The 22584-nt window shown below is 44.3% G+C and overlaps 1 protein-coding gene across 3 annotated transcripts in view; it reads left to right on the top strand.

Annotated features, from left to right (window-relative positions):
- Positions 1-22335, top strand: part of GSK3B (glycogen synthase kinase 3 beta) — a 252063-nt gene extending 229728 nt beyond the window's left edge. The window contains exons 9-12 of one of the 3 annotated variants that reach the window (XM_014603981.3): positions 560-598; positions 2973-3159; positions 8983-9081; positions 17509-22335. In XM_014603981.3, coding sequence (XP_014459467.1) covers positions 560-598; positions 2973-3159; positions 8983-9081; positions 17509-17576 — 393 coding nt within the window. In that variant the 3' untranslated portion in view covers positions 17577-22335. The remainder of the gene's footprint in view (positions 1-559; positions 599-2972; positions 3160-8982; positions 9082-17508) is intronic. The other 2 variants (XM_019476256.2, XM_014603982.3) reach the window with 2 other exon arrangements.
- The last annotated feature ends 249 nt before the right edge of the window (positions 22336-22584 follow it).

The raw sequence follows: 22584 nt of genomic DNA, 5'->3' as shown, positions 1-22584 counted from the left end.
GAAAACAGCCAAATTAGAAATGCAGATTAAGCCATTTTGTTTTCTCTTCAGCGCAAAATTATAATTTGCTGATATTTTTTTAAAGGAAAATAAATTCTCATGTTGTGTCTCTGGGACAGATTTATACAGGAAGAATGAGGATTCTGTGTGCAAGGGCTGCACACATTGAGACAAATTAATTTGGCCCTATTGTCTGTGGACAGAGGATTGCAAATTCTTTATGATGGGAATTCAATTATTCTTTGAGTTCTAGTTAGAATTTTTATTTCAATTTTTTATTTTTTTAGTAAATGCACTGGCATTGGAACATAAATTTAAAATAGAAATGTTTCTATACTATGCCTCACCATTGCACAATCAATTTTTTTGGCTTACACTGTGGTGAAGTTGGACTTGCTGCTATGGAGACTGATGTTTAAAGTTTCTAATTGTATAAACATTTTCTATGTCCCCACGCCATGGATTTCTTATAATATTGGATATATTTTTCCTTGCTGGACTATTCTCTTTTGGATTGACTCCCCCTGTTTGGATTATTTCACTGCATTATCAACTTTAGGACTCGTCAGGAACAGGACATTTCACCTCAGGAGTGCGGGTATGTACTTCAATGTTTTTTCAAATTATTAGGGCTAGTTTGAAATGAGGAAAGAGAAAAGCTTAAAAAAAACCAAAGAGAGAAATATTGAATTCAAATGGCCATGTGTCAGATGGTAGCCAGGTGAATGTTTTCCCTTTGTGATGTCAGGGTGAAAAGATTAGATAGGCTTAGAAGCTGACCCCACATTTCACTCCCTAATCACTACTTATTGGGGGTGGGGGGTAAAGGGACGTGGGTTGTGTAGGGTTTCTCGATTTGTTTTCTTCTCTCTTTGACACATTTAGTGCAGATCATTGTAATTGCTCACTCTGAGTGACTCAGTTTTCAGGCCAGACAGAGGCCGAGTGGTGGTTTCTTAAATTCTTCCAACAGATGTTGACAGAGGTTCACTAAGCTGAAATTTTGAAGAATTTAAGGCAGTGGGCAGATGGCAGAGGGGTAGAGGGATTCTTTTTGTGAAGGACCATTTAAATGGTTTTCTGTCTTGTTTCATAAAAAATGAGGGCTTGTCTTCACTGCTAAAAAAACAAAAAACCCACCCAAAACTGCCTGTTTTTCATCTTGTGGCAGCTAATGTGTGAGGAATCCAGAAAAATGCAGGGAAGACTTAAACGTAGTTTTACAGTGAGCTAAACTTGTCAAAATCGACCCGAGTCATGGGTCTAAGGCTCCCCCAGTAAGTTTACTTTATGGGGGAAGGAAATGTGCCTTGCCTTCATCACATTTTTACTTTGGGGGTAGCTCATGTTAGATTCCACGAGGTCAAAATATGCAGCCCTTTAGCAGGGAAGACATCCTAAGTCACATTCTGGGTTTGACTGTAAACTCATACCACTGCATCCATTTTGTATTGTGGTCAGTAATCCGAACTCTGGAGGCAATGGGTTTTGACCCTGAATGCAAACCATCTCTTGCTACCTCTCCACCCAAAAATACATACATTAATTTCAAGCATGGAAGTCAGCAGAAGCTTTGAGTCTGCACTGGCTGCAGCATCTTGGCAGTAGTGCTAAATTAAACATTTTTCCTTACATTACTGTAGAGCCGACGATAAATAGTTTGTTACCTTCCCAGCAATCTGAACCAGATCTGCTCTTTTATACCCTTAACTCTTTGACTCCATGAGTCAGGATTCCCTGACACGATGAGTTAGTACAGAATGCATTAGGACTAACTCAGGTGCTCCTGACCAGCTGGGTACCAAGGGGTTCAACAAATTACTTTTTAGTAAATTCATTGGTGCATTTAATTTCCATCCAGGTGAGCATAAAAGGCTTTGATTTAAATTCTACTTAAACGAAGCCCATATGCCTGAGTCTGCCATCTGTTAGCATACGGTATACAGGCTACTTACTCCTTGGTACTACAAGGTTTGGAGTTCACCTGCATTGGTGCAAAAGCATTTTGGATTAGCTCAGTTGCATCAAAAACACTGGCATCGGAATTGAATTCTGTCACCTCCGCCCTGCTGCTGCCTTTTTTCTCTAGTTTGTTTCATGTGCCACGCAGTGAAAGGAAAGGGCCTGAGGAAGGTGTTAAGGGCATGTGTGTGACTGACCAATTGTGCCTGTAATGAAATGAGATGGGGGGAAATAGATTTTGTGTGCAATTCTGGGCATGTAGCACTGTTTTCCAAGGGCTTTGGAATACAACTGCAAGGAGGAGCTGTTGTGAACTCTCTCTGGTTTATAACCTCTCAAGGTGAATTTCCATGAGTCAAATAGTTAGCTAGCTCACTTTCAGCCATTCTCACAAATTCCAAATGTGGAGGAGTTAGTTGATAGGACACAGTGGAGAAGCTGACCAGTGTAAGGGCAAGAAGAAAAAGCACCTTGCAACTTGATCCAGAGGTTTCCTATGCTTACCCTATTGATGTCCAGTCTTGAACAGCATCCTCCATAGCAACAATCTGACCTACCTTCCAGCAAAAAAAATCCACGTGAGGGAGGCGGTACTTTTTCTGCCAAAAATACAGGGGAGACCCTTTTATTTATATTCAGCGAATCCTGCTCATTTGCACCTCCTCTCCCCACCATATGCATGGCTGATTGCACCACTGTGTGTTTGTCCTAATTCCAGTGAGTTTTCCCTCCATTCTGAGAGTTGTTTTACTTGAGCACGCTCTTGTGCTGTCTGTCACTGGCATTGCACCTTCACCTCAGCATAGCACAGCACAAGACTTTGCAATTAAACCTTTCAACCCCAGGAGCTGGATTCTTCCATCCCAACATGCTGAAGACCCAGTATGTTAGCACAAAACAGCTGTTCCAACTCCTTGGGTACTGAGAGGTTTAATCACTCAGACTTGCTGCCAGTTGGTAACAAAAAGAAACCAGCCCACACAATCGGTGTCTCTTGCTTTTTCCTTCAGGTCTTCCGACCCCGCACTCCACCAGAAGCAATCGCGCTATGTAGCCGCCTGTTGGAGTATACCCCTACTGCCCGCCTGACTCCCCTGGAAGCGTGTGCACACTCTTTCTTTGATGAACTACGGGACCCAAATGTCAAGTTACCAAATGGGCGAGAGAAACCTGCACTCTTCAACTTCACCACTCAAGGTAGCCTCAGGATGTGGTGGGGCCCTCTCTTGGGAAGAAGCACTGTTCTGTTCTGTACAAATGCCATTTCCTCAATAGCAAAACCAAGAGGCAGGGCTAAGAATGAGGCAGATGGGCACACAGCAATCTCATGTTACAAATGGATGGTGCTGAGGGAGGGCAACGGGAGGCAAAAGGGTCGTGGATTTTTCACACACTAGTAATTTTGATTCAGATTCAGTCCAGGTGACTGGACGTCACTGCAAAAGGAGTCCAGTTCTCAGCACCCACAATGCAACTCATATGTTTGCTCTGTCTTAGCCCCAGTAGAGCACAGAGGGTACATTGCCTTCTCAGAGATGGCCCTGTGCCATCCTAGTTGAAGCACATCGACTAGGGAAGGTTGTACTGCTCTTGTCCATGCCACATGTGTCCTTAAGATACAGTTCCTGCCAGCAAAGCCTCTTGGAGCATCTCCTGTGCCTTTCATTTGGTTTTAAAATTACTAGGAAATCTTAAATGAATTTCAAAAGTAATTTTAAGCACAGTGGAGAAGTGATCCTTATTGAACTATCCAAAGCCACATCAGGATCACACTCCAACTATCCTTGTTCACCCCCTAGAAAAGGGCATATATGTAAAACCATCATCCTTGTGGATGAGCATATTTTATTCTCTTGATTCACATTTGGGTTTGCCTGCTGGGGACAGAACACACAAGACATGCAGCATGCATACTTGCTGGTAACTGTATGTGACTCAATTTTAAATCACTAACTGCATGCTCTGGGCACTAGACCTAGGAGGAATTCCCCTCCTTTGTTACCTCTAAGATCTGACACCCTTTCCCAGTCGGGTCATGTAGTGTGATAAATAGTATCGGTGGTGATGAGTGCCAGACTTGTCTCTTGAAAGCAGGGCATTGTCATCAATATCACTTTTAAAATATGGTACCAGTTGTGCCAGGTAACCATAGGAAGGTTACTGGCTGTTCAAGATAGGTTTTTATTTTTTAAACCATCTTTTTTCAATCCCTCATAGAAAGTGAACACATGCATAAATAAAGTTTTGACTTTGGTTCAGTATCCATGTTGGAAGCATATTGCACTGGGACTACTAAGGCATTTTCCCAGAGAAGTGACACCTTATGCCAGTTTTGAAAGTAGTTTTTTATAGTAACATGCAGGGAGGAAGAAAAGCATTGCAGCAGCTTGACCTGTAAAAAAAAAAAAAAAAAAAAAAAAAGCTCTGGAAGCACCTCTGTGCCACTTGTAAAGTCCCTTGGCCTTTCCCGTCTGGTTAAAATGTTGTTCAGATTTTTTTTTACTCTCATAAGAGCAAAAGAGGTCCTCTCCTGGGTCAGACCACAGCTCAGCATTTTGTCTCATGGTGACAGAGTGGATGTGAAGAGAGAAGATTTAAGCAGAGCCCATCTAGTCTGATCCATCTACTGCTTTCAGCTTTCAGAGGCCTAGGAAACCCTGTTTTGAAGGGTTGAGCACTCACAACTCTTATGTTTTAATATGCACTGATGGACCTATCCTCTTTGGATTTGTCCGATCCCCTATTAAAACCCAGTTAAACCATTTTCTCATCCCCTTCCTTCCACATGGTAATACGACCCAAGGTTTCCCTGCCAGCGCGGTCCAGAGAAGGAAGGATGTTGAGTAAACTGACAGGAAACATTACAGGCACGATCACTAAGTGAGCTATCACAACCCCAGAGAAATCTGAATCCTCTGCCCATCCAGTATCCATCTTCCTGTCCTGTCCTGTCCTGAGTCTCCCATTTCTACCCCACCTCAATGGAGAGATGATGCACAAAATGATCTGTAGGGGTGGTGAATGGGATGGTGGGGGGAATAGGCCAAGGCAGCTAGGATCCCCCTCAGGGAACCTGCTTCCCCATGTTTTGCAGGTGCCAGTTCCTGTATCCTACAGGAGAAAGGGCCTCTTGCAGTCAGGGTCTGTATCTGCTGCTTCACCTCAGGCCTGAATTGAAAAAAGGAAAGCTCAAAAAACTTAAATGTAAAGACTCAAGACATTTATGAGCAGTTAACATACAGGAGTTTCCATTTTCTCCTCCTCCATCTTCCACTCTGCATTTATGGTAGCACTTCTAGTGCATCCTGAAACACCATCCCCAGAGACAGCTACCTGTTCTGTCTCTGCCACAATGAGGCCATAGTATCACAGATGCTTGCACAGAGCAGAACCAATCATTAGACAAGCCACTGGAAATCAAACACACTAATAACTGAGGCTAAAAATAACCTGCAACTGAGAATGCAACTAAAAGCTTTTTCTTTTTTAAAGGGTAGCTTGCAGTTTTGTTAAGAAATGCCCTGTGTTTGAGTGGGTTGCCAAACTGTGGTGTTGTCTGAGATACCCAACACAATGGGATTACAGCTGGAAATTGGGGATATGGTAATACTGGGCATTGAATCATCCTTCCTGGGTGCTGGCAATGGTGCTGAGCTGAATGCATTTTTCCCAAGGAGGAAGGAGTGTATGTGAAAGAGCCCGTATTTGTATCTTGTCTTTGCCGGTACTCCTAGGGCTGTTTTCTCACTGGAGGGGTATAAAAGCAAGATAATCTGTTACAGCTACTCAGTTCTTTGCACTGGTAAAATAGAGATGCAGCTACTTATTCTTAATGCCTTGCTGCAAAGTTTTTTTTTGACAAGAAGTGCTTCTCGTGCAGAGCTGAATTTGAACATTTTGCTCTAAAAACGGCCTTTTCTGCCACCACTGCAGTGCAGTTCAGTGGCATCAGAGAAAAAAAATAATTTCTGAGAGACTGAATCACAGGTTTAATGCTCCAACCCTACAGCTTCTACTGTTGTTACTTTTGCCCTGGTTGATGATTGTGCTCAGTACTTGGTTATGCAGTTGTCCAGTGTTTGCCATTAAGAAGTGTAAAGTGCTTCTGTTTGAGGCAGCAGCGTAGATTTGATTTTCCTGCCTCTTCTGAGCACTGTTTTGTCAGTCTCTTAAGAAGTAAACAGCAGTCAGGGTGGTGATCTGTCCTGTGCCTTCTGGAACTCCTGAGGCCCCTAACCAGGGGATGCTGGGTGGTTTTTCCAATATGAAGCACTGATGCAACTGCATTGTGGTTTTTTGCTTCTTTTCCTATGCTGCAAACTGCACTGGTTTGGCCAGAACTGAACCAAAGATGTGCTACCAGCCAAGGTATGTGGCAACCAGTCCTTGTAAAATGCCTTGGGCAGCTTTTGTATTTAGGCACACAGTTGTGAAGTCTGTCTTGAATACCTACTTTGACTGCAGTGATCTCCTGCTGCCTTATCAGCTTTATTATCATTAGCACAGTATGGAATAGCACTACGTTTAGAGATTTGTTTCACGACATGCCTGGACCAGAGATTATATGGACTTCCTCTTCCCATGGCAGCAGATAACACAGATCCTGACTTTTGCACATTTATTTAGGCATGTCCAATCCTGGCTAGACCCAGGAAATGCAGCAGCCACAAGAGCTGGGAGAGCAAAGATTTAAATGTTTTTTTTTTAAGCAAGTCTTTTATTAAACTTCAGAAATTCTAGGTTTGTTTTGAGTTGTTTTATCTTCTGTGAATTGATCTGCACCAGTTGTTCAGAGGGTGCTAAATTGAGATCCCTTCATAGAGTGAAAGGTACCAACCAGGACTCTGGGGAACTCTGGACAGGTTGGTGGCTCCTGCTTATACCCGTGCTCCTCAAGATGGCTTTGGTCATATATAGTTTTTCCTATAGAAAGTCCACTACAGACCAGCCACTTAAAATGCAGTAGAAGGTACGTAGTGAGCAGTGCATGCTATGCTGACTTGGCACTGGAAGAGCAGTGGTGAGTTGACAACTCCAGTGATAGACCCAGTGTAGTGATCTGAGATCAGCTGTACCTTTCAGACACTGGGAGTCTAGGTGTACAGACCCAGTGCACACAGTTAAAATGTGGTGGTGCCATCTCCAAGACATTTACTACTGTTTTGCGTTAAGAAATGTCAAGCAAAGTGAATTACGGTGACTGTGCTCTTGGTTTAGGTAGCATTCCTGTTGCCCCTTCCTCCCCTGCACTTGATGCCCACGATGAGGAGAAAAGTATGTACTTGAGCACCAGTAGCTGTATGAAAGAACAAGGCAACCAATGGGTTTCTTTGAATACCAGATTTAAGAATTTATTCTGGGGAAAACAGCAGAGATGGTGCCCGTTCTATAGGGAAGGGGCTAGTGGCCTGATTGCCAGGCTTCCTCTCTGTCTTTGGGAGGTCACTTACCTTCTGTGCCCATCTCCATGTTTGGAAATGAAGATCTTACTTAGTATCTCACAGGAGGCTGTGAACGTTATTTAGGAAATATTTGTACAGCACTTTGAATAGTTAGCGCCTTCTGGAAGCATGGTTTTGGCTGGTTAGCCCTGAAGGTGATATGCTTCAGGCTGAGTTGTCTGGTTTTGGTACTGTAGCAAATCTTGCTCGTTTCCTGGTGGTCCAAATATGTGTGTTTTGGTGCTGAGGCACAGCCAGAAACACAGACTTCAGGGGATAGTAAAAAAAATGAAACGTCCTTCTGCAGCTCACCTTCTCAGCCATTACTCCTTACGGTTTTCTTATGGAGAAAAGGGAGTAAACAAATGAATATTGGCAGTCCCTTTAGACCCTGAATTTTAACGTACACGTTACAGAAAAAACAATGTGCTCTCTAATTTGCTGTTACAGATATAAACAAGCAGTCCACGAAGCGCATTGTACCGCACCATCCTGTGTGCATGTAGCGTGATTAGGCTGGGTTTCTTTACATACTTCTCTGTCTGGAGAGCTGCTATTAATACCTACTCTCTCCAGGCATTTCTGTCCCCCAGGAGAGTTCTTGGAGCCCCAAGAGCTGGCTCCTCCTTTTCTTGAGCTGACTGGCTGTGTGTAGCTTACTGTACAGGTGATGGCTTTCACTCAAGGCTGAAACGGGCTAGGGGGAGATAGGGGACAGGGAATCCTCTATCTCTGCATCCCTTATTTGCCTGAAGAGAGGTGCTCCTGCAGGCTGCCTGCAGTGGCAGCAGCTGATGTCTTAGCTCTACCCCGGTGTGCTTAAAATTTAGTTCTGTGGCAGGAGGCTGTTTCTTCTTCCCATATGCATCAAGTCTGTGCTAGCTCTGGCACCCAAATAACCCAGTTGTTTCTTTTCTCTGAATTTGAGTTGGAGGGAAGTCCTGTGGCAGTTTGTTTTCCTTTTAAATCACCCGGAAAACCAGTCCCCTTGGCTTTTTCTCTGTGCCTTCTAGAGGTGCCGTGAGTCGTGTCCCGTTCGCCTCCAGGCAGCATTCAGGGTGATTCTGCTGTGAAACTGTCCTGAGACGCTGACAAGTGAAGCTTGCTGACAAGTGAAGCTTGCGTGAGCCCTAGAGCAACTCCCTAGAGTTCTTGGAGCCCCTGTGGCAAACGCTTCCTGAGCCATTGCCCAGCGTGTTGTCACTAGCCTTCTCCTTCTGACTGGCTGCAAGACGGTGATTCTGTGGAAGAAAAGGGATCCTTCTTGGAAAGCTCAGGCTGTTTCCAAGGAACAGGCTTGGTTGGATTGTTTGCTAACTCCAGAGCCATCCCCTTTCTCTGGGAAAGAAGTCCCCTGCGTTGCTGCTAGTAGTTGCCAGAGAGGTTCATGCTCCCTGCTAAATATTACTATGGTTTCCTCCTGCTCAGAGACCCAGAAGGAAGTGTAACATGTCCTTTGTCTGTCCGGCTATGCATTTCACTCAGGGTTACAGTGACTAAGAAGCCCAGGGAGTAACTCTGCATGCAGAGGTTCTTTACAAACTGCAAGCTAAATCTGTTTGTTTCGCCTTCCCTCCAGAACTGTCAAGTAACCCATCTCTGGCTTCGATCCTCATCCCTGCTCATGCTCGGAATCAAGCAGCTGCTTCAACCCCTACAAATGCTACAGCAGCCTCAGGTGAGAACGTCTGCCTGCCTGTCTGCCTCCCTCTTGCCCTCCTCTCTCTAGTTAAACTCCCATTCAGAAGCTTAAATAATGCAGGCTGCTGGGGCAGAGAGGAACAGCTCATTTCCAGCCTCCTCTTAAATTCTATCTTGTTAGGTGATTAATTGGCTGTGGTACTAAGGGCAGCACTAACTCACGTCATTTGGATTCCACACCCTCCTGTCTTGCTCAGATTTCTGGTACAAAGAAGTGGAGTATTATTACCTCACCATCGCCACTCCTATAATTGCACCAACCTAGAGGTCCACCCAGGTCAATTAGTTTGAGATGCTGAAGGAAAATACTGTTGGCCAGCTTAGTAAATTTAGCTTTGAAATGTTAATTTCCCACCAAATTCTGACAGTTGATGGTGGACGGACAGGATTTCCTGGTAATGTGCAGTCTGTTAGCACCAGCCAAAAGGGATTCACTGTCAGCAGAAGAAAGCCATTTACATGAGTTTTCTTACATGGGTGCCATTGTGTCAGCTTTGGGCACTGAAGCATGGTTTGGCTTCTTGCCCCAACTCTGTGCATGGTTTCCTCCTTTGTCTCTGTCTCTCCTTTCTGTTAGACACCTTCAAAACCTCCCTGTTGGCCTGGAGCCATACCATGCTGAGGTGTGATCCTGTAAGAAAGTGTCAACCACGGGGTGGGTATCGGCTCGGACAGGAGACCTCCAAGGGAAATAGTGTGCTACAGGATGTGCGGTTGGTGACTCAGCACGCAGCCCTCCCCCCCCCAGTCAGTGCTGAGTCAGCACACTGGCAGAGGATCCCTGCTGTGGCCAGTGGTGTCTGATGAACCAGGAAGTGTATGAGCTTAGCGCGTTATTTCACCCTTCTGTCTGACGTGCATGTCAGTCGCAGAGCACTGTGGAATCTATACAGACAAAAGGCACTGCTATATAAATGTGCCTAATGTGCTCACTGTGTTTGCACCAAAAAGGGGGAGCTCTGGCATTCAGGTTTCATAGATAAATCCAGGAAAGTGTAATTTGTGAATAGGCCAGGTAATTACTGGAGTTGTAACAAATTTGATATAGTTTCTTGATAGCTTCATGCTTTCTGATGCCTTGCAGAAAACATCTTGACAGTCTAGTTTAAATGGGTATCGCCAAGTTTAAAAAAAATTACACTTCTCTTTACAAACATTGTGTGTAGTAGGAATCCATGATTCTTGTGCTTGCAGCAAGTAGAGCAAAAGCTGACCCGCTGCTTGCATGTAGCTTGCTTTGTGCGTTTGTTAACTCTTTGCAAGCAGTCAGCATCTCTGTTTCCTCATTTGTGTGGGTCTTCCAGGTGGCTGTAGAACTGAAAGATATTTGCTCGTTTTGTCATGTTTGATTGTAGACCTGCAAAAATTGAGAGTAGGGAATAAATTTTATTTTTTTAAGAGACTACAATTTCCCGTGGTTGTGCACCCCTTGAGCATGGTGTGCAGTATGACTTTCCTGCACACAAGCACAGAGCGGGGGGGAGAGAGAAACTCCTGTGCACTGAAGCAGGAGGTGTCCTGGCTGTGCTCAGTTTGACCTCCAATGGTTCATGTGGGGAAAAGCGCTTTGGGCTGTGACCTAAATGTCAGTCAAGAAAGTGGCTTTTTAATGTCAGCATTTCTAGCCCTACTGTTAATAACCACTGTACTGCTGAGCGAGGACGGTGACTTTGATCCTGATGAGAAACCCTCCAGCAGTAGAGGAATTGCGAAATGTAGTTCAGTATTAAGTAACTTTCAGTTGCAACTTGGAGCCTCTTGTATATGCAGTTGTTTGGCTGACCTTGGCCCTAGTCCTTTATAGTCCTTACTCATTCAGGGTTCTTACAGCAGACAGTGGGAATTTTACCTGCATTCAGCTATGGAAATTAGTCACACACCTCTTTACAGGAACCTGTTTTGCTTAAAGGCTGGCGAGCCACCAGGTTCTGCTAATTGTTAACCACTGAAGCAGCATGGGATCAGCCTTGTTTCCTCACAGAGGATGCCCACCTGCGCCTGGGAGAGTTTTGCACAAATGTTTGCCCTCATAAATAAACTGTTTCTGTGCCCTTTTCACAGTTGCCAGGAATTAGCTGACTAAATCTATCAGGAGAGATCCCCAAGGTAAAACAAGCTGTCAGGTAATTGTAACCTTTGATAATTCAGTGTAGCATTTTGTCCCCCTCTAGTGGCCAACTTGCCTACAGGGATTTGAGTCCACTGCTGTCTCCAAACCATGGACCAGGCCCTTGCATTCCAGCAGCAGGGGCTTTAAGAAGTAGACTCCCCTGCTACGGGCCTTATGGGTGATCCAGCTGGGGTACCCCTATACAATTAGTCACATCTGATAGTGCTGCCATGTGGTAGCTGTGATGAGGTGATTACAGAGTGATTTTTAAATGTGCTGAATGATGTGCCTGAAAAATGAGAAGGCTGTGCTGATGAAAACTAGAAGGACCCAGTTTGGGTCAGTGTTGACATTTATGTGATGGAGCATTGCTTTCCTCATGCATCTTTCCTTCATGCAGAATAAGACGGTGTTTAGAAAGTTACCTCAAATAGCCTCTGAGGTCATGCTTGCTAGTCTGGCTTCCTTTCCCTGGGTTCCCTTGCTGTGTAACCTTCCCTGTTACAGTAGTATCTTGAAAATCCAATCAGTCCCCTAGTGCTAAAACCTATATCAGCATAGGCCTGTGCTTGTTTTATCAGCTTTATCAGGCTTTAGACTGGATTTCCCTCCCCACAACACCATTTCTTTTTGGTTTCTTTTCTTATAATATAAACCAGGATTTTATTAACAGAATAATATGGTGGCCATTTGTGCATATAAAGTGTGAAAACACCAGGGTTGAATCGTGCATGCAAGACTCAACTTGACCTTAACTATAGAGTCACAGCCAGCCTCCCCAGTTGTAAAAATGATTTTGTATATGTGGCATTTATATATTACCTCTATGTAGTCGCAGTGAGTGTCTGACTTATACCGGCTGAGCATCTGGATTTGTACCATTCTACATCAGATGGGGATCTGGTGGGTGGGTGGGTGTGCACGTGCTCGCTCACACATTTCCTGGTGCCACATTATGATACTTACGTGGAACTTGCATTTGTCCTATACCATAGACCATGTCACCTGCACTTTGCCCACTAATTAATACCTCCCAGGACTTTTCCTACCCCTGTAGCTTTCAGATAGGATCCATCTAAAACAGAGCTAACTACCGAGTGGCTGGAGACCACATCTCCCTTCTCCTTTCCTCCCCCACCAGTGCAAGCCACATCCCACCAGGCTTCACATTGTGCTATATGGGCTGCCTCCACTACATCAGCACACTCGCACTTCGTGGGATCCTTGGGTCTCTGAGCCCTTCCCCACCCATCCCACTCTCCTTCAGGTCTAGGGTCCCTCAACCCAGCAGGCCTTACCCACTCCCAGGACTGGGGGCAAGAAGTAGAAACTGGAGGAGAGAGGGGGAGTGCAGAAATACCAGCAGCAGGAGAGCGATGGGGAAAGCAGCACCTGAACTGGGAGCCTGGGGGCTACATGTGGCTTGCGGGCCACCAGTGAGACTGCCGTGACCTGAAACACTGGCAGAAGAAAAGCCGGCCAGATAAACATTTCTTAATTTCAAAAGAATATCTGCCTAATTATTTAAGGTGAGTAGTACTCAGTTCTTTGAGTGCACAGCACTTACCTTTAGTCTGTGAAATACCAGACTTGGAAGTGATAGGGGAGTTTTACTATAGTTGATTTTTAAGACATCTGTAAAATGTGTTGGTCAGCAGTTTCTTCTCTTCCCGAGGCCTGTGCATCAGCCCTGTGGTACAAAGGGAAGCTGACCATACTTGCTTCCAAAACCTATCGGTAAACTCACTCACACGTTCTTCACGAAGGTTTCTGTGACAGCGTGTTGGGTCTAGAGCACAGGATGGTGCAAGTTAGGAATGATCGTTTCCTTCACAAAAGGCTTCTCCATGTATGAATGACGTGGGCCATTTCAGAAATGGAGGGAACAGAACGCACATCACATCATGTGTGCCTCTGTCAATAAGGAAACAAGGCAGGTAGCTGTGCTGTGAGTCAACATTACTATGCTTGGGGTGTGGTTGCTGCCTGCATGTGACCCTTGCCAGCATGGATCATTTTGTGATGCATCATGCTGTGCTAATCCCCTTGAATCCAAAGTGAGGCCAAGCACCTACATCTTCAGCAGCAAAGTGGCACAAGCTGGCCAGCCATTGCAAAGCAATTGTACAGAGCCACAGTGATCCTCATTCGAAAGTGATATTTAGCAGATGCATGCAACTTCCTTTTGAAAGTATTTTGAGAGATTTGAATTCTCCCCACCGAGGAGAGCAGCAGGCAGTTTTCCTACTAGAGAAGGTACAGCCAAGCGAGGTGAACTAACTTGTCTGCAGTTTGCTTAGTGAGTCATTGGAAACTTGGGAGCCTCTGGGCCACTAGAACACAGGCCCAGAAATGTTGCACGTGTCTCTGAATTTCACAACAGCTCGCTTAAGTTTTAGTTTTGCCCCACCCAACTGCTCGAGGCTTGCATTGTCCCACAGGACCTGGGGAGCCAGTTGCAGACTCTTGCGATGTGCTCTTCCAGCTCTACAGTGCAGTACGCTGGGTACCATTCCCAGTCCCGGCCAGTTTGGCCCTCTAGGTTTCTTATTCCAAGCTAACATGGTGAGGGGAATCTTATGCTGAGCTGCAGCTCATCCTAGGTGGGCTCCTTGCTGAAAGGACCCTGAGAGCACTGTGTATGTACCCCAGGAGCAGCACCCCACGCCTGCCCTCCCTCCTTCCCCCACAAGGAAGTGAAACTAGGGGGAGGATCTATGAAATGAGGAACAAGAGCTTGCCCACCTCCTTGAAAAAATTGCAAGGACAAGGCCTAAATCCAGCAACCCCCCGCCACTCCTGTTTTTTCTACTCAGGGCAGATTTGCCAGGATGACATACTGCAGCCAGGCACCTGCTCTCATTGTCTTGCCTCAAACCACAGCTGTAGTCCTTGGCTGCAGCACAGCACGTAGTACCTATTTAGTCACCTCTTCAGCAGGGGGAAGCCTAATGGAAACCAGCAGACATCACAGCCAGAAGGACGTTGCATCCCAGTATAGAACCTCATCTACAGAAAGGCTGGCTGATTGCTGTTTCCCCATGCTGCTGCACCCAGCTAAAAAGCCCAGGTGGTGCATTTCCTGCGGGTTCTTAGACCGTGCAGCTCTGGAATGGGGCATCTACAACACGTTCGGTCTGCGGGCATGTGAAGTGGGCTTCTTGGGCAGCCTGCAGCCTGTCCTGGATAGGAGGGGCTTGGGTATTGTTATGGAAGAGCTGCGTGTGGATGAGCCTAGGCTACTTGCTTATTGATCTCTTCCCTTAATATGCATAGTGGAAGGTAACAGGTGCTGTGCAGGACCTCCTGCCTTCAGCCTGGTCCCAAGAGAGAGAAGCGGGGGGCAGAGCTTTCCCCATTCTTCTGTCTCAGTTGACCACTAATCCAATAATCTTAATTGCAACCTCCACTGTTATTGGGCAGCGCATTGGTTGTCTGTACATCCCAGCAAACAACGACCGAAACACAGTTCATGTACACAAGAGGTCTTTGGCCATTACTGCTTATCCCCTGAACTGCTGTTCCCTGCCCATTATGGCAGAGTTAACTAGTTGGGGTTTATCCACAGGTGAAAGTTAATCTGGAATAAGGCGTGGGGGGCAACAGGAAGCACATTATCTGTTCCAGGTTAAATTTCTGTATGCACGCTCTCATTCTGCACTAAGAATGCCCTAATCCAGGTTAGCTTTGAAAGTCAACGTTACCATGCTGTACTCGGGGCATTGCATGATGAGCAGCTGCTTGCTATGGGTGCTGGCCGTCTTACAGGTTCTTCCTGGCCCAGCCCCACAGTTTGCAGTTGCTTCATTCCCTTTTCTTTACATCAGTCCAATCTCTTCCCTTTTTCAAATGAGCCCATTTCCCTTAGGGTTTTTGTACTGTGCTGTTCATCCACTGTTGTGCTGTACTGTGTTGAGGCAGCTCTTTAGACAAGGGATCCTCAGATAATACAGTCCTCCTCAGACAGTATGATCATTCAGCTTTTATAGTTGATGTGATTGTTTTTTGTGGCTGGGGTATGTCTACTCAAGTCATCATGCCCTATGTGGATCTTCCATTACTGCCTCTTCCTGATAGCTTTTTCAGCATCCACAGCTTTTCTTCATCTTCAACCAGCCTGGTTCCAGTATGCCCATACTAACCCCAAACAGCAGCTTTCTAGCTTCTGTGGCACTGTACTAGGCAGGTGAAATCCATACATTTTTTTCCACTATTATAGTTTCATGTAAGAATGTTTTTTGTTTTCTTTTTCAAAGGTTATAGTCAATTGCCAGCAGTGATGATCTTTATACAAGTTTCTGCATTTGTTGTTTCTAGCACCTTTCCCAGAGTTGAAGCTGAGTAGTCAGTTAACAGCATTATGTCTCTCTTACCTGCTTTTTCAATAAGTGTCTTCTCGGGTCACCTTGTTTCACCTGCTCTCCCAACCAAATGCTCAAGAATGAACCAGTGCAGCCCCTGAGATTCTCTCTGGAAGGGCCTGAGGGGTCACAGCACAAAGCTGCTGCTTGCCAAAAACCTTTTTGTCTTGTTAAAAATAAGGGAATTTATACATCTCCTGACACAATAAGTGGAAGTGGGCAGTTGGAACGGCAGGGTTTCCAGATAAATGGAGAAAAAGGTTCTTTTGCTGCTCCATCTTGTGAATCATTCTGACACGCCCATGATATGCCTTCGGTTCCCTGCCCATGAAGTTGTGTGCTCCCAGGAAGGGAGGGAGCAACTGAGAGCGTTTCTGCCAGGTGCTGATCCCCGTAAGAATGCTACATGATTGTGTTAAACCTCCTTTCCTGGCTCCAAGCCTTGACATTAATCTGCTTCAGCAGCAAGGATGGTGGCAAGTCCAACTTGGGTTGAGCAAAACAGAATAAAGCAATAGACTCAAAAGACATTTACGGAGGCAACAAGTACATGCACATTAACAAACAAGCTGTTTCTACCAGATACGTTGGCCAGTTACTTCTGTTGTCTGTGATTGTTTGAATACTTCACAGATGGTTTTGCTACTAGTTGGACACACTATATATGTAGGCTTGGTAGGATTTGTTTTTATTGGTAAACATTGATTTCACCTCTCACTCACAGACGGACAAAAACAATTTCCATCATTAATAATTGAATTTTATAGAAAGGGAACATAAGAATAATGATGGTTGTTGGAGTGTATGACGGCAGGGGGAGCAGTCCTACAGAAGCGTGCTGACTAGTTTGGACTGTGACTCCCAGAAAGCCCAGGGGACAAAGGAAGAAGTGACAAAGTGGACAAGGGAGCTAGGGTGAGCAGAGCCAGGACTGATAGGAGTCCTGTTGCTCAGCTGGCTGCAGTCCTACAGTAGTTACAAGTGTTGCAGCAGGCAGTTAAACTGCACAATCCTGAAAATTCAGTTTCTAGGGTAGGGAAGGGTCCTGAAGAGATCATCAAGTTCTACCCCCCTGCCCTGGGCAGGAACGAGTGCTGGGATCATAGTACCCCAGCCAGATATCTATCCAGCCTCCTGTTGAAGACCCCCAAGGTAGGGGAGAGTACCACCTCCCTTGGGAGCCCATTCCAGAGCCTGGCAGCCCTACCCGTAAAGTCCATAAAAATAAATGCTTAAAAGTAAACTAATTCAGGACTCATGGTAGAGGTGATATCCTTTATTAGACCAACATATTTAAAAATAAAAAATTCTAGTTGGTTTAATAATAGATATGACCTCTACCACAAGTCCAGATTGTTTATTCCTCTGGACCAGTACAGCTATGGCCTCGATACCTAAAAAATAAACATCAATTTTTACCCTTTTAAATAATTAAAAAAGTAAAAAACAAATTCTGCCAAGCCTAAAGAGAAGGCCCCAGCACTTGTGTGAAACCTTGTCAGAGCCATAGTTTCTTGAAGTATTATGTTTGGCAGCACTAACGTGCCTTGTCAGACCAATGAAGTTACTGAATTGCAACATGACCCTGTGCAGAGTGGCAGGCTTTCCCTTCAGGCTGCCTGTGGTTTCTAGCTGCTGCATGCTCTTAGCTGAGTCCTGGCACCTTGGTGAGCCAGCCTTTAAAAGAGCTTTTCTGCGGGTCTAGTTGAGTCCAAACCTGCCTCCAGGTGGCTGCCCGCTGAATCACTTCCTCCACCCCCGGATGTGTGGTCAGGAGAGCAGTCCCCTTGTGCTTCACAGCACCCTGAGGCAGCGCCCAAAAGCACTTAGCCTGGTACAGCTGCAGGCTCATGTCAGAAGTCAGAGCTGGTGACTGACAAGCCTGTTTCTCGGAAATAACGTTGCTTTGTACCCTCCCCTTTGTTGTTTGCAGATGTTAACGCAGGAGAGCGAGCTCAGACCAATAGCGCAGCTTCAGCCTCTGCCTCCAACTCCACCTGAACGGGTCCCGAGCAGCCAGCTGCACAGGAAGAATCACCAGTAATTTGAGTCTCACTCAGCAACACTGGTCACATTTGGAAAGAAAATTAAAAAGAGGAAAAAAACAAACAAACAAATGAAACAAAACCCAACAACAAACCTGTTCATTTTAGTGTTCAATTTTTTTATTATTATTATTGTTGTTCTTATTTAACCTTGTAAAATATCTATAAATACAAACGAGTTTCATTGTATTCTCACTCTGTGGGGCCTCCGGGGCAGGGGAAAGGGGTTGGGGGGCGGGGGGAGGGAAAGTGGAGCAATAGAAACACGCCAATGTCTCTTCCCTCGACAATCTCTTCATATTGAAAGTTTGCTGTTGTGTACTTCAGAACCAGGACTCTTGCCTCATGCCCCCTCCCACAACAGAAAGAAGGAAAAAAACCTCATTCTCTGCTGAAGTTCTCTCTCTCTCTCTCTCTCTCTCTCCTCTCTTTTATTTTATTTTATTTTTTTAAACCTCTTTTTTATTTTCTTTTTAAGTGAAGTTTCAGACTTCGGTGTAGTGCACAGCTTGAATTTGGTCGGGAGCTTAGCAGGGGTCATTCAACAGAGCTCAGTGCTCCTTGTAAGCCAATCCATATCCTAAGCTAATCTGAAAAACTGCCCTTGGCTGGGGAGAGGAGGAAGCGGGAAGGCAAGATTTAGCTGGGGGGAAAAGGGGGGTGGGGGTTACTATGTGGCTGGAGCTCGGTGCTGCTAGTGGAAGGCTTCCATTTAAAAAGTCAGTGCTAGCAGTAAGGAAATCTTTAGCTTCATTAAGGGAAGAGTCTCCCAAGCAGGCTGTATATAATATATACACACACATGCACAAGCACATGCAGTTAGCTTTACTGAGATGCAGCCTACCTGTGTCATTGGAGCTCCTCCAACGGGCCTGTGGGGTTTTTTGTTTTTAACAAGCTGCAGGAGAGCATGTGGGGAGCGTGGGCAGCTGTGATCTTCAGCAGAGAGAAACAGAGGCACCCAGTCCTGTGGCAGGGGGGCTCACTGGAAAAGGGCCGCTGTTGAAAGCATTTCCCCCGTTTCTCAGTTGGAACTGGCTTCCCTTTCCTGAGGTGCATAGAAGAAAAAGACACCAGGGTGGGTGACACCAACCATACCAGTCTGCTGGTTTCTTTGTCTGGTTTTTGTTTTTTTTTTTTTTTTCCGTAATACAATTTGAACTTGCTGAATGCCACCTCCTCAAGTAGTTCCCATTTTAATCTGTGGCTAGCATCTGTATTTAATTTCATCTTCCTTTTTTTTTTAAACTTCCTGCTTTTTTAACCTTTATTTATTGTTGCATGTCACAGTTGCCATTATGATGTTTTTACATTGGTAGACTCTTAATAAAAATACGCATCTGAGTGATATCAACAGTACCTTGTACCTGCTGACTCATGGGGAAAGCTGGCTCCAGGAGTGTGTGTGTGTGTGTGTGTGTGTGTGTATTATATAAATGTATACATAGATACAATACTGCTTTTTTTTATTTTTATTTTGTCTACAATCTTGAAACGGTCTGATTGGTGCATGAAACGAATGCCTATTCCTAGTCTACATGTTTTAAGGGTTTTATTCCCATAGTGGTGAATGGTGTGAGAATCAAAGTCTCCGTTTCTGAAGTTTAAAGCAATATTCCTGGGGAAGGGGCAGGGGAGTGACTACATTGCAGCTGTAATGTATGAAATAGACTATTGAGACCTGGTCAGTCATGCACATGACGCTGGTGTCCACATGGGCCTTATACTTATTCAGAGAAACCTTTAGTCGCCTTGGTGCTTCTGAGCAGTTTATTTGACCTGCGGCGCTTTCAGGCACGGTCCGTTGTTGTTGGCATTGACGGCCCTTCTGGTGCAGCCCAGGAGTAGCCAGCAGTAGCAGCTTGCACAGGGCAGCAAGAGTTTTTTGTTTGTGAGCTCAGTGTGTTTCCCCTCCTTGCGCTTCATATTTATCCCTCTGTGTGGGATTTCTTAAAACTGTCTCTTGCCAGTAGAAGCCCCTTCTGCCCTGCCTAATAAACGGTGGGTTTCAGGAGGGGAGGAGTCATCTGCAGAGATGAGCGGATAACTGCAAACAAACAGATAATCCACTTTAGTTATACCTCTTATGGTTTGGCTGTTGGGCAGCCAAAAGCATTGTAAGCAGGTCTGGACAGATTCCAGAATAATATAAGGGAAAACCTGTGTTTAAACAAAGCAGAGTCAAAAACCACTCTCAGAACCAAGGAGGAGTCTGTAATCAATGTACGAGGCCTCAAAAAAAGGTGGCTTAATGCAGGAGTTGGGCCTGTGAGTGTCCTGAGGACTGGGAAGATGTGCTTGAGAGAGGAGAGAGCTGAGGAATTGGACATAGACACTCTGGGCTCGGAGACCATGGAGCACCAAGTCCCTGAACATCGCTGCTTGTTTCAGGAAATGTCACGGGTGGTTTTGGCACATTTTTGTTTTTTTCTTGTCCTTCGAGACTGGTGGGGGAGGAGAGTTAAGAGGTTTTTCTTTCATTCTTCTAATATTATTCTGTGAGTGTGAGCGTGCGTCTCTGTATGCACATACGCTGGAGTCCCAGTAGTTTTATTTTTCTTCAAGGATCATGGCAGGATCACAAACTCTTTTATACAAGTGAGATCCAGGTCTTTGAATAACCTTTTTTTGTAAATAAGGAAAAAAAAAAATACAAAAAACAGAAACAAAGCTCCTCACCAAATTCAAGCTTGTACATTATTATTTTTGGTTGTTTTTAAATTTTGAGTTATATTGTTTTTGTATGTAAATATGTGGACCCAGGAACTGTTATTAATGAGCAAAAAGTTACCGTTCAGGGCAGTGATTCTGTTTAATAATCAGACAAAATGTAGACGAGCTTTTTAAAGCCATATAGTTTTAACTCTGTACAGTAGGTACCGGCCTGTATTATTGTAACAATAACTCTAGCGATGTATAGTGTATCTATATAGTTTGGAGTGCCTTCGCTTCCATGATTTTTTGAATTTTATTTCCCTTTTTTTGTCCTTTTTTAACAGATGTCTCCCACATAAATCTGCATCTTTGCTCCCGTGCTTTCTAACTCTTTTGAGTGCTGTAAGGTTTCAGTGATACCATGGTCAGTAGTGGAACGAAAGGAAACCATTATTGGTAACTCATTTCATTCAAGCCGTGGCTTTGTTCTGGATGTGTCAGTTGCTCACCCCACCCCACTCCCGATAGCAGTGACCGGTTTCGTTTTTGCACTTGCCCTCTTGGCATCTAGGAGCCCAGTGGCTAGTGGCTAGATTAGGTTTTGCTCGTCTCTTCCCCAATCCCTGCATCCAGAGGTCTTCCAGGAGCCTTTGGGTTTCTTGAGGGTCTCCTTTTTGCTGTGTTAAAGAGGGAGCGAATTGGGCTTTACAACAAAAAGGATCTTTTCCCTAAACAGCCCAGTGTCCTACAGTGATGGCCTAGCAGGCCACGGAGCCACCATTGCGAGCCGTGGGGCGCGGTGGCTGTCACGGTAGAACACTGCTGAGCCTTTCTAGGAAGGGAAGCACCTGTTCCCTTTTTTCCCTCTTCCCCCATGCCCTCCCCAAAGTCATTTTTGTTTTCTTAAGACGTTGAGTTGAACATTACTCTTGATTTCTTGTGCCCAGCACAAAAGCCTTGTTTCTAAGATTAGTTTGCTTGTTAGTATTTCGCATCAGATTGTCTTGAATGGGAAAACACTTAACTCTTTACCAAACCAAAGGTTGCTGTTTTTTTTGAACCATCTCGTGTTCATTCCAGTGAGGCAGAGGCTGCACTTTCTTTCTGGTGACACGAAGGTCAGTGATGTCAAATTTGTTTTTAACAGTCCATTCGGAATTGTTACTCTTTTTTTTTTCTTTTTCAGTTTTATTTTTTGGCTTGTTTTTAATGAAGTATGGTCTTGATCTGTCATTTCTGTCTACTCTGCAATTGCATACGTTTCCAAGATGGAATTGATTACAATCTCTGTGTCCCCTATTGGACGTCAATAAAGACACTGGTATTTTAATTTCAAGTCTATCTACCTTTTTAGGAAAATTAATGTGATTGCTCACGTAAAACATCGATGTTTTTAAAACAAATTGGCTGATGCAATATCTGTGTTCACTTTTTTTGTTCTTTTAACCAGGTTTTATCTAAAATAATGGCAGATGCCTGTGATTTGCAACTGGTGATCATTTTAAATTTTCCCAGACTAGTAATACAATAAACTTAATGTACTTTAAAATACAATAATTCACTAGTAATTTTTTCTCTATTAAAAATCTCAGCCATTGAAGGTTAAAAAAACCAAAAAAAAACAAGAAGTAAAAGCACAGTAGAGGACTCAACCCAGGATCAACCTTTTTGCGGCTATGAAAAGGCGTGCCTGGTGTTCCAGATTCTTTCCACAGGGGTTTTAGCCAGTTTTGTTTGTAGCTTTTCGTTTTGCAACACTGCAATAAAAGCAAAACGATAAAAAAGGAAAACAAAAAAAACCCAGTACCTAAAGGGTTAGCTCAAGAAAAGTAGCTTCCTTGTGTTGTTCTTTCTCAATTTATTTTTAATATAAATATATATATATATAAAAAAAACCATATTTATATATATATAAATTTGCTTGCCTGTAAAATTTGCGTTCATTAATGTGTTGCTGATGGATCACTTGGGCCTGTACACACACAAATTAGCGTGACCACTTCCATTTTAAACTGAAATCTTTATATATATATATATATATATATATATATATATATATATATATATATATATATAAAAAAAAATAAAAAATAGGACTGTGGGTTGTATACAAACTATTGCAAACACTTGTGCAAATCTGTCTTGATTTAAAGGAAAAGCAAAACCTGTATAACATTATTACTACTTGAATGCCTCTGTGACTGAATTTTTTTTTTCATTTTAAATATAAACTTTTTTTGTGGAAAGTATGCTTAATGTTTTATTTTCCCCTGCCCCCCCATCCCCCTTGTAAATACATTTTGTTCTGT

This window comes from Alligator mississippiensis, chromosome 1 (assembly GCF_030867095.1).
Source record: "Alligator mississippiensis isolate rAllMis1 chromosome 1, rAllMis1, whole genome shotgun sequence".
In the NCBI taxonomy this organism is placed as follows: Eukaryota; Metazoa; Chordata; order Crocodylia; family Alligatoridae; genus Alligator; species Alligator mississippiensis.
The sequence above is the reverse complement of the archived record's forward strand: the minus strand, read 5'-3'. Positions and strand labels throughout refer to the sequence as shown.